This window comes from Oryctolagus cuniculus, chromosome 1, assembly GCF_964237555.1.
Source record: "Oryctolagus cuniculus chromosome 1, mOryCun1.1, whole genome shotgun sequence".
Classification (NCBI taxonomy): domain Eukaryota; kingdom Metazoa; phylum Chordata; class Mammalia; order Lagomorpha; family Leporidae; genus Oryctolagus; species Oryctolagus cuniculus.
In genome coordinates this window covers 136,999,138-137,010,248 of record NC_091432.1, presented here as the reverse complement: position 1 = coordinate 137,010,248, position 11,111 = coordinate 136,999,138, and the positions used below count along the sequence as shown (strand labels likewise).

At 57.0% G+C, this 11,111-nt stretch overlaps 1 protein-coding gene across 1 annotated transcript; it reads right to left on the bottom strand.

The window, feature by feature from the left end:
- Window positions 1-3,119: 3,119 nt before the first annotated feature.
- Window positions 3,120-10,475, bottom strand: LOC127487612 (NUT family member 2G). Its single transcript, XM_051833731.2, has 5 exons — window positions 10,360-10,475; window positions 6,945-7,665; window positions 5,000-5,128; window positions 3,918-4,057; window positions 3,120-3,489 (listed from the first exon to the last, which is right to left on the bottom strand). Exons 2-5 carry the CDS (start codon window positions 7,640-7,642, stop codon window positions 3,137-3,139), a joined length of 1,320 nt encoding a protein of 439 aa, XP_051689691.2. The 5' UTR covers window positions 7,643-7,665; window positions 10,360-10,475; the 3' UTR covers window positions 3,120-3,136.
- Between the last annotated feature and the right edge of the window lie 636 nt (window positions 10,476-11,111).

Genomic DNA, 11,111 nt, shown 5'->3' with positions numbered 1-11,111 from the left:
TGGAGCTGTCCTGATCTGAACAAGGAGCCTGGAGCTTCTTCTGGGTCTGCCATGTGGGTGCAGGGGCCCAAGGACTTGACCATCCTCCACTGCTTTCTCAGGCCACAGCAGAGAACTGGATTGGAAGTGGAGCAGCTGAGACTCGAACCAGCGCCCATATGGAATGCTGGTGCTGCAGGTGGCAGCTTTACCCGCTACGTCACAGTGGTGCCCTTACATTCTCTTGATTTCACAAGCAAAGCAGCAGTAATTGAAGAAAATGAGAATCTCTGGACACTGCAGGAAGGGGTGTTGGCATCAGAGGTGGAATTCGTCCTTCGGGAGACTGAGATGGGGAGAATGAGAGCCAGCCCAGGGCAGCCTTAGTCATGAATGTTTGTCTGAAGTTAGTGAGAGGCTTGCACACAAGGCACCTGTGCTGGTGTCAGGGAACAGAGCTTAGTTAGTGGGGTTTGAAGTCCTTCACAGGGCCGTGCTGGTCTGGGGACACTGCAGAGCCTGTCTAGGGTAGGAGTCAGGTCCTGAGAGCCCCCGTGGGGCCGCCCAGGTTCTTTCCTCCCAGCCCAGGACGCCTTCACAGAAACTGCAGGGGCTGCGAAGGGCCTCAGCTGCCCCCGTGTGTCCCAGGAGCCAGCCCTTCTCTTGTCTGCAGGAGGCCTGTGCCAGCCACTGCCTGTGGTCGACTGATGAGCAGACTCGTGCTGGCCTGCCCTTTTCCCGGCCTCTGGTACAGCATGGGGCTGCCTGTTAGGACCAGTGAGGGCCACCCCCAGTGCTGCCCAGGGCACAGAGCCGTCGAGGACCTCCTGCAGTGCTGAGGTCCCCTGTGAGCAGTCCCCCCTGGTGACTGAGAAAGCACAGCCCTTGGCTTTGGCGGCCATCAGTGCTGCTCAGTTTGTCGGCCTCCATTTCCCCAGATGCCGCAGCCTCTTTTCCCAAGGCCAGCGCTTACCACCTCCCCAGACCCACACTGAGGAGGGACCAGGCCTGCCAGGAGCCTGCTTCAGGGAGCAGAAAGGAGCCCCCTCGGGAGGGTGCCCACTCCAGGCTCAGTTCTCGAACTCTGCTCCTGGGGCCCTCGTCTGAAGGCTCAGAAGCAGCTCCCAGGAAGACATTTATAGGACACAAAGGACAGCGGGGCTCCGGAGGACCCAGAGCAAATGAGGGCTTGTGTGGGCGGTGATGGTGCGGGGCACGGGCAGCCGGGGTAGAAGTGTGTGAACCCGGAGGGAGACGTCGGTCAGGCCGCTGTGCAGCCACGAGCAGGCATCCCCGTCTGTCTCGCCTCACCGTCCACTCCCCACTGACGCCAGGACAGAGGGCAGCAGAGCAGAGACGATTTCCAATGTAACTTCCTTTATTTACACAAACAAAGTCCCAAAGGGATGATTCCACACTCTTGCCCCAGGTCCCTCCACCCGGGGCTCCTAGAGTCGCCCTCTTGTGGTGAGGAACAGCAGGGTCAGCACTTTGGGTGCAGGGCAGAGTTAGGGTCCATGTGCTTCAGGCTGCACCTGGAGGAGCTGCTCCCAGAGCCCTGGCGCCACCTAGTGGGCTGAATGGTGCTTCTTCCTCCTCCTGGTGACCAAGTGGTCACGTTTCCTCTTCTGAGCCTGGGAGTTTCCCACAGAGCCCAGAGCCTGGGCCTGCCCTCCCGAAGCCCTGAGCTGAGGCACTGGGCAGGGCTTCTTTTTTGCAGGGCCCTGGCCTCCCTGCAGAGCTTGCTTCCTGGACTTTGCAGCATGTGGGAGGGGACCCCTAGGGTCCCTTCCGTGGGTAGACAGGGGTTTTGGTGCTCTGCAAGGATTCCCAGCTCCAAGGCAGGGCAGGTCTTCAGCAGAGGCCTTGCTCCGTGCAAAGCCCAAGGGCAGCAGGTGGTGCTGGGAGGCCAGGAGGAAGGAGAGACTGGGAAGTTCCTCCTCGTTCTCACTGGAGTTGTCCAATGGTGTGTGCGGGCCCCCAACAGAGGGTCCTCCTCTGAAACTCCTGGCATCTTTGGTGGCCCCCAGTGAGGGACACTGCCGATGTCCACTAAAGACAGCATTAACCTCAGGCCTGCACAGGGGGGTGTCTGGGACAGCATGTCTCTGCAGGTCTTGGGAAGGCATGGACCAGGAGTAGCACTCAGCTCTGGCCCCAAGGCGGGGGCCCTGGTTGTCACTCTGCGCACTTTGTTGGGGTCCAGATTCAGAATTGCTGGGGTTCAGTTGTGGCACACCATGACTGGAGGTTGCCCCCACAGCCCCATCTTCTTTCAAGGAGCAGTGCTTCACCATCACCTGCAGAGGAAACAGGCCCTTAATGGCTGTGCCAGGTGTGAGGGAGGCCAGGGAGTGCACAGCAGGTACTCGGGAGGAGGCAGAAAGGCCTGAGTCTCTGGGCTGGTCCCATTAGTGTGAGGGGTTCTGCCTCCACCCACATGGGCCTCATTCTAGCCCTGTACCCTAACCTGGAACTGGCTCTTCTGTCTCCTTAACACATGTGTGCACCTGCACCCCACCCGAAGCAGCTCCTGAAGAAGTCATTTTTCCCCAGCAGAGTAGGGGGAGACAAAATGATCTGGGTCTGCCATGCTGGGGTCCCCCCTTCTACCACGAGTCTACCTATGTGCCCCTCCCTGCCCTGTCTACCTCCTGTCCCCCCACCCCTGGTTTCCTGGTGCCCCTCCAGGCCCTGTCTATATGAAGCCCCCACTCCTGGTTTCTGGGTGCCCCTCCCTGCCCTGTCTGCATGCTACCCCAAACCCCTGCTTTCCTAGAGCCCCTCCCTGCCTTGTCTACATGCTATGCCTGCTCTACCTGCTGACCACCTTCTGTCCTTTACCTGGTCAGCAGTCAGCCCTTCCTCCTTCTCCATCTCCTTGGACAGGGCCGTGAGGTCCAGCTGTGGATCTGGGGAAAGCAGTTCTTCCAGGAATCTGGGGTGAATGATGGCCTCCACCTAGAAGAGATGCAAGATGTCCATGATCATCCTTGCATGAAGCACCTGAGATGATGGGAACTTGAACAGAACCAGATAGCAATGACGGCCCCTTCACTGTTCACACTCTGGGGTGTAAATCAGTGGGCAGTCAGCTTCACTCCCTCCCTCCCTCACTGAGGAACACAAAGGCAGTGGTGAAGAACTTGCATTTGGCTTAAGGGCCTGGCAGGGTCATTTTTTGGATCTTGCATCCCAGTGCTGCATCCCAACCCACCTTGGTGACAAAATCCACCTGGGAGCATAGATGGTCAATGTAGGACAGCATTTCCGGGTCCGGGCATGACCCCTCATTCTCCAGGAAAACTTCATCTCTGTCCTCTTCTGGGTGGCCATCGGGAGGCTCCAAGGACAAGGGTGTTGGCCCCAGCAACGTGTCAATGATTTCCATGTACTCCTTCACGGCCTCTGGTGGGATCTCCTTGGGTGTCTTGTCCTGAGGCCCCTGGTGTCTGGGTGGCACTGGACAGGCAGGCAGGGCCTTGGAGCTGGCCTTCCTGGGGGCACACCCTGTGGATGGGAACATGGTGTGAGTGCAGGGGCTCCAGCGTCATGTCAGCTGCAGTGGGGTGGACAGTTGTTGGAGGACATGAGTGGTCACGCTGGGCCAGGAGAAGCTGACAAAAGCATCCGAGAGAGGAGATGGGGCCGAGAGGTGGAACATCTGTCACCAACACTCCTCGTTCTTATCTCCACACCCCATCCTGGCCAGTCTTAGCTGGCTCCTTGGGAAGCTAAGGGATGAGAGGCACTAGGACTGAGGTATGAAAAATCCCCAGGTAATGGCCCAAAGCATGTGGGCCCCTGGGCTGCCCGTGGACATTCTGCACAAAGGAACACATGTTGCTCTTGAAGGAAAGGCCCAGACGAGGGGACAGCTAATCCTGGGGTCGCGTTGGCCTCTGCCACGGACTGTGTTGGGACACGGGAGACTGTACCTGGCTGCTGGACAGCCACAGGGGCTGGGGGCCCTTGAGGAAGCAGTGCTGGTGAGACCAGTGGGGGCTGGCAAGGTTTCCCCTTCATCCACTCCAGCTTCTGCATCTGCATCTCCTCCTCTTCCTCAAACTCCATGAACCTGAGCGTGGGGGACACAGGCCAAATGTGAGGGGCCCAAGAACTGACCACGATCTGGCGGCAGCTGGTGGCAGACACATGCACGTGTCCCTTGGGGTCAGGGAGGTCCAAGTCTGGTCAGTCCCACAGGGGTAAAGCATGCTGGGAACAGTGCTCTGTCTGCCCTGCTCGGGCAGGTGACGTGTGTCTCTGATCCCCTGCAGGCCCAGTTAACAAAGGCACAGCAGATCTCACCACTTCCATGCCTGGTCTGGCCCCACACAGAGCCCCAAGTAGGGCTGACTCCAGAGGCTGCTCAAAAGGACATTTATCACAAGCTCTTTTGGGTCCTAGTTCAGAATCAAAGATCCTGAGCCCGAGACTGTGATCCTTGTAGGGGGAGCAGGGATTAGGGTCCAGGGGCAGGCTGGAGGATGGGAGGCCTGGCTGAGAGGTGGGCATGGCCTCTGAGTGCTGTGTGTTTCAACTTATCATACTGCATGAACCGGCAGAAATGCAGACAGGGCCGTGTGTCTGAGACACCAGATCCCTGAGGACACTCTGGGCTGCAGCACATTCTGGGATGGCGTTTCACCGTAACAACACATCTGTCCACAGCCCCCTCTCCAGGGTGTGAGGCAGACACTCCGATGGAGGTCTTGCTGTGTGCAGAGTCCTCGTGGTGGGAGGAACCACAAGGGCTGCCCTGGCTGCTCCACGTCAAACTTGAACGTCAGAGCCTCGGTAGCTCAGACACAGATAGGGAGGACTCCCGGGGAGGAGAGTGCCTAGAACCCTACATCCAGGTGGTGGGGCAGTATCCTGGGAGAGCAGGGCCCACAGAGGGACTGATCCAAGGAACGGCCCTCTGCATACATGTGCTCACATGTCCAGCCCCTCAGGCCCAGCCTCCCTCCCCAGCCTCCTCCACCACCCAGCACCGGGACCCGGACTCCCAACTCACTTTTCTGCCATCTCGTAGAAGATCATGCGGTCGAAGTTGCTCTTGTGCTGCCATTCACGCAAGGCAAACCGCAGGCCCTCCTCCAGCGGCATGGTGGGCCTCCGCTGGGCCAGGGTCCGCAGCACGGGGCTGGAATGAATTACCTGGAGTCAGTGAAAATGCACTAGCCCACCCTGCCCCCTGAGCTCAGGGGTCTGACTACTGTGCTGGGGTCTCCCCTTCCCTCTGTCCCTGTCGTGTCCTCCTCCAGTGTGGGCTCTCCAGCCTCCTGGGCACCTCTCATCTGGGGGATACCCACTTCCAGGGCTGTGCTGGCCTCTCTGTCTTCCTTTTGCAGCTTCAGTATCACAGTGCAGCATGAATTGGATGCTTGTATCCTGTAAATACATGTGTGCAAGTGCTAATCCTCAGTGTGATGGGGTCTGAGGTGGTGTCTGTGGTGCAGTTAGGGTTAGGAGAGGTCCTAAGGCTGCAGCTCCTATGATAGTACTGGTGTCCTTAGAGGAGAAGCAAGACTCGCCATAGCTTGACTCTCAAATGAAGACAGTGGGAAGGTCCTGTCTCAGGAAGAGCAGCCTCACCGGAATCTGAATCCAGCCATGTCCTGTGCTCAGTCTTCCAGCCTCCAGACATGTCACAAGAACATCTGTGGCTGAAACTGTCCAGTGTGTGGCCTTGTGCAGTGCAGCCCAAAGGGAGAAGCACACAGAATGATCTGACCTGGGTGCCAGGGCTCTGGTGCGGGCTCCTGGCCCCAGGGCTGAGCGTGTAACCTGCTTTATAGTTGCTGGCCAGAGGCCGCACTGGAGTTGGGACCTCAGAGCTCCTGGGAGTGGGGAGAAGGAAGGGAGCCATGCAGGCTGTGCCCTGATTGGGGGACCAGGGCTCAGTGCATGGGGACTGAGTTGGGTGTGATGTGCCTCCTGGGCAATGCTGAGTGTCCAGAGCGGCAGGGAGATGGAGACGTCAACACCAAGGCGTGGAGACTGCTTTCAGCTGCAGGCTGAGTGATGATGTGGCCGGGAGGTCAGAGGTGGGTGCGACATGGACGCAGTGCCCTGCTCAGTGGAAGGTGGCTGTGTGTGTCGTGATGGTGGTAGACAGGAGGAGCCGGGCCCGAGTGGTCAAGAAAGGGGAGTGTGCCACTGTGGGGAAGGCTCCCTCTTGTTTGGTCCCCAGCCCCCGGACAGTGGCCTGCGTTCTTGCCTTAGGGGCTCAGAGTCCGGTCACAGCCTGGACCGTGGTGTTTGGGCTGTGGCTGTGTTCCTGACCACATTGCCTTTTCCTCATGACGGCATGACCGCAGTCGTTTCCTGAGACAGAGCGTGTGCCTGACCTGTGCCAAGCTCAGCAGGTTCAGCTGCAGTGACCTTCAGCTCCCAGGGAATGGGTGGGAGTGTCTCCTCCCCTATGAGGGCTCTGGGCTGCGATGTCAGTGCTGGCCTGAGACAGACCCTCGTGTTGGGGCCCCAGCGTGGCCCTGGGTGGGTTCCGGACCACCTTCTGTCTTCCTGGAAGTCCCGGGAAGAGTGAGGGTTGGGCTGTGTATAAGACTTCCCTCCTTATCACCCCTCACGTCAAGTCCCTGAGGTCTGTGACCCTCTGCGTATGATGCCGGTGGTGGACAGGGATTGCTGTGTGGACTCAGACTCAAACTCCAGTGGTGGCTCTTGTGATCCCAGGACCCGCTCTGACCTTTAGTGTTCTGTAAGGGTCACCCTGGAAATGGTGGAAATGTAAATGTTATCACAGGATAGCTAAGATCCAGTGGGGAAAGGCCCTGGAATCGTGTCACACGCAGCATGAGGTAGCATGGCTGACAATGGAACTGCATGTGGTCTCTCGATTGCCTTCAGGGTCTTCCTTTGGGAGCCCTCATAGCCTGCGTTGCCCAGCCCGTGATCCTCCCAATGCACTGCCCCAGGCCCTGGGCATGGGTGCTCACATGAGGAAGCAGGACAGAGCTTCTGTGTCAGGGCTCTGGGGCAGGAGCCTCCGGGCCAGGGCCTTGAAGTGCTGCCAGCGCCGGAAGTTCTCGTAGACGCTGGTGGAGTTGCAGGGGTCGTCTGGTGAGGCTTGGGCCTTGGGAGTAGGCAGGATGCGCTCCCTGTCTGCCCCTTGTGGTGGTGGCCCGTTGTTAACTGGGAAGACCATTGGGGCCAGCTGGGCAGCTGGTGGTGGAGCTGGAGGAGGGAGGCCCAGAGGCCAGCCCCCCTGACTGGCCTGAGTTCCCGCCATGGTAGGTGCAGGCACTGTAGCATGTAGGGAAGACCCAGGCACTGCTATGGGAGCAGGGTTCTGCCCTGGCACACAGAGGCCCCCTGGGGCATTGAGGCTGATACGGGTTTGGTTGTAGACCAAGGTCTGAGAGTGGAGGGGCTCCACTGGCTGCCCTCCTGTCCTCAACTGGAGTAATAGGTGGACGTTCCCAGCCCCATTGGGGCCGCAGCCACCATCTCCGGCCACTGCGGGCATCCTGGGGATGGCAGCAGGCAGTATGAGGCGGCTGCCTGGAGGGAATGCCACATTCAGGAGGGGCGGAGGGGGCTGCCCCCAGGGTGGCTGGGGTGCAGTGCCATGAGTTGGTTGGGGAAAGGGCAGCAGCATGACGAGAGACGTGGAGGTGCCTGGGTGTGGGATCATGGCTGTTCCCAGCCCTGGAGATGCTGTGGAGACAAAGGAGAAGGGTGAATGGAATAGGGGAACCAATTCTTAATACCCTTCTCACATATGAATTCTCAAATACCCTTCATTGCCAGGATGGAACAATGAATTCTCACTGCCCCTAGAGTCACACAGGGTGACTCCAGTTCTATAGGTGTCTCCCAACACCTGGATCAGCTTTGCCTCCCTAGTGGCACTGGGCCCCTCAGTACTCCACAGCAAGCCAGGGGACTTACACAGCTGTGGTGCCACGTGCCCACCTGGCCTAGGGAAAGCCAGCTGATTCACAACACCGAGCCCAGACCCCACCTTAGGCTTCTTTAGCTGACACTTCTTAGTGGAACCCTTTCCTTAACCCTAGCACAAGAAGGTCAAAGGTCTGGGAAGAAACCTCTCCCTACCATGGCCTTGGTTTTTTTTTTTTTTTTGACAGGCAGTGTGGACAGTGAGAGAGAGACAGAGAGAAAGGTCTTCCTTTGCCGTTGGTTCACCCTCCAAAGGCCGCCGCGGCCGGCACGCTGCGGCCGGCGCACCGCGCTGATCCGATGGCAGGAGCCAGGAGCCAGGTGCTTTTCCTGGTCTCCCATGGGGTGCAGGGCCCAAGCACCTGGGCCATCCTCCACTGCACTCACTGGCAACAGCAGAGGGCTGGCCTACCATGGCCTTGTGATTCATGAGCATAACCTTGTTATCTCTGAGGCTAATGTCATCCTGCTAGCAGGTGGTACTCCTCTTCAGAGGGCCCTGCTGAAACCACAGGGAGCATATATTGGCCGCCCCTGGTTGCATGGTCTGGTGGTCACTCTGGCCACTCTAGAAGCTGTGTTCCCCAAGAGCAGGACTGCTAGGTAGATGTTGGTCCCTTGAGATGGTGTCCTTACACAATCAGTGATGGCTGCATAGGTTAGGAAAGTCCACAGGGTGGTGACTGGTAGAGGTGTCTGGGGAGGTGTCCGGGATTTCGTAGTATGTAAAGGGTCAGATCAGAGTTGATTGAGGGAAATGGTGACTCTCTGGGATCGTTTTTTATGCTCTCAGTGATGGAATGCGAGGGAACTTATACAGCTGTGGTGCCACATGCCCAGCCGGCCTAGGTAAAGCCAGCTGATTCACAACACCGAGCCCAGACCCCACCTTAGGCTTTTTCTGCTTTCAGTGATGGAAAGTGAAGGCTTGAGGAGTAGGCTTGAGTCAGGGGGTTGGGGGGGGGCAGTATGTACTGGAACACATCTCTGACCAGGAACCACACAGAGCCCAGTAAATGACAACAGGCACAAGGCGCATGCGTCTGAGGATCAGGACCCGTGTCTTCAGATTGAACATAACCTTCCTAACTGCTGCTCTCCATTCTTTAATATAAAAACAGGTGTGGTTTTTTGGGCACAGTGAGTTAAGCTGCAACTTGGCATGTCCACATCACATATTGGAGCTTGTTCTAGCCCTGGCAAACTGTACTTCTGATCCAGCTTCTTGCTAATATGAGAAGGGAGGCAGAAAATGAAGACAGCACATGAATTCCTGTCCTTTGTTGGAGACTCTGGCAGTGTTCTGGGTTCCTGGCTTTGACCTTGCCCAGCTCTGATTATTTCAGACATTGGGGAGTAACAGGGGATAGAAGATGTTGATATCTCCCTCCCTTCCCCCCCTCTCCCTCCTTTCTCTCTCTCCCTCTCTGTCTCTCCCTTCTCCTCTCTCCCTCTCTCTTCTCCCTCTCTTCCTCTTCCATTGCTTGTCAAGCCCTCACTATCTCCCTCCTGTGTCACTCCTCTACTCAAATAAATAAGCTTTATGCAAATAAAGGTGGAAAACAGCATTCACTGAAACTTCCTGTGGAATCCAGCCACTCTGCCCAGCTGAACCTGCCTGTGAAGTACAGACGTGGAGTCCGTGCACTGCCATCATCTTTATGGAAAGTCCTGGGCAGGGGCCACCATGAGATGTAGGGTGACTTGGGTGAAAGACTTGTGTTTCCACTACAAGAGGAACAATGCACACCACTTAGGGGAAACCCAAGCCCTCTGTTGCCTGATGTTAATTGCCATTCCTGTCCTTGCAGAATCCAGAAAAAACAACTTTCCTGGAGTGAGAGAAACCACTACTGGGCAGGAAGCAGAGAGCTGGGAGGATCTGGGAGGTCGAGGTTGGGGTAATTTCCAGCCTCACTCAAGGAAGAGTGGGTAAAGGGGAAGGAGCCTAACTGATCATTTTCATGGCTAAGCCCGTTTCAAAACAGCATCCTAATACCTAGGATACCCCTGTCTAAACCCTCTGAGCCCTTTCAAGGGCTGGCTCCCTGTGACTGAAAGGGTAGGCTCAGCTGTACCCTGAACCCTCTCTCTGCCTCCACCTCATCCCCGCCCATCCTCACACTACACCCCTCAGACTGAAGTGACCTGTGTCCCTCTCCTGGTTTACAGAGAATGAATCCATTTGCTCCCGTCTCTTCTACTCATCAGTACACTTCCCGTGGGGCCTCTTTATCCACCTGTACGTGGTCAGTAGTGTCCCCAGTCAGCAGTGTCCGTTCAATGTAGGCTTCCACAGCCTCCCCAGGTAGGATGTCCTTGTGGACATCCAGGGCTGTCTCTTCTACCTCAGTCCAGTCAGCTGTCCCCAGGGGACGTGTCACATGTGAGTTCCCAAGTATTTGAGTAGTAGCAAGAATCTGGTTAAACAGCCCCACCACACAGACTTACCTCCTCCTGAAGCTCTCCCCGCAGGCTTGGACACTCAGCACAGCCTCCTCAATGAGAGAAGCAAGTTCAGGACCCAGCAGTGAGCTGGCCGCTCAGGGTCCAACTGCAGCAGCTGGGGCAAGTTTAAAGGTAACAGGAATGGAATGTGGGGCTCAGGCTCCTCTGGTGGGGGAGGGGTGGCAGGAGAGCAGCCTGGGTGGGGGTGGGGAGACATTCTGAGGCTCTTGCAGTGGGGCAGAATCTCAAGTTCTCTTGAAGTTGAACTGTGGCAAAACAGCTGATGTGAGCTCCTCAGGCAGTGTTAAAGTAGTCTCTGATTCCGCACACCGACTGTACTTGGTTCCTCCTTAACTTCTGTTCCATATCGATATACCTACTCTTGGTTCCTAGGCCACCCTGCTTCCCACCTGTGGAGGAAGGTAGGCTCCTAGCTACATTCAGGGAGGCACTTTCTCATCAAATTTCAGAACACAAGATGTGATCAGCACAGGCTTGCTCAGGGAGAAGAGGGGACCAAGTGTCTGAAAACGAGGTACCAGCGGATCAGAGATAGTTGCAGTGTGTGCACTTCATCCTGAGGGAAGCAGTCTGCATCCCCAAGTCCTGTCCACTGCTGAAAATGCATTTCCAAGGAAAGTCTGACTTCTGATGCCCTCTGTTGCAACGCCTCTGTCCATCAAGGACTGATATTGAAGCTTACAGACTAACTCAGGAATCCCCTCCCCAACCTTTTATGGTACTGACAGTGTGTG

What these genes read in the sequence shown, in the direction of transcription:
- LOC127487612 (XM_051833731.2), bottom strand. Translation starts at nt 7,642, where the DNA reads ATGATCCCACACCCAGGCACCTCCACGTCTCTCGTCATGCTGCTGCCC. An exon ending in TTCTACGAGATGGCAGAAAA is followed by an intron (nt 4,058 to 4,999) that starts GTGAGTTGGGAG and finishes CCCCACGCTCAG; the next exon opens with GTTCATGGAGTTTGAGGAAG. An exon ending in TGTGGCTGTCCAGCAGCCAG is followed by an intron (nt 3,490 to 3,917) that starts GTACAGTCTCCC and finishes TCCCATCCACAG; the next exon opens with GGTGTGCCCCCAGGAAGGCC.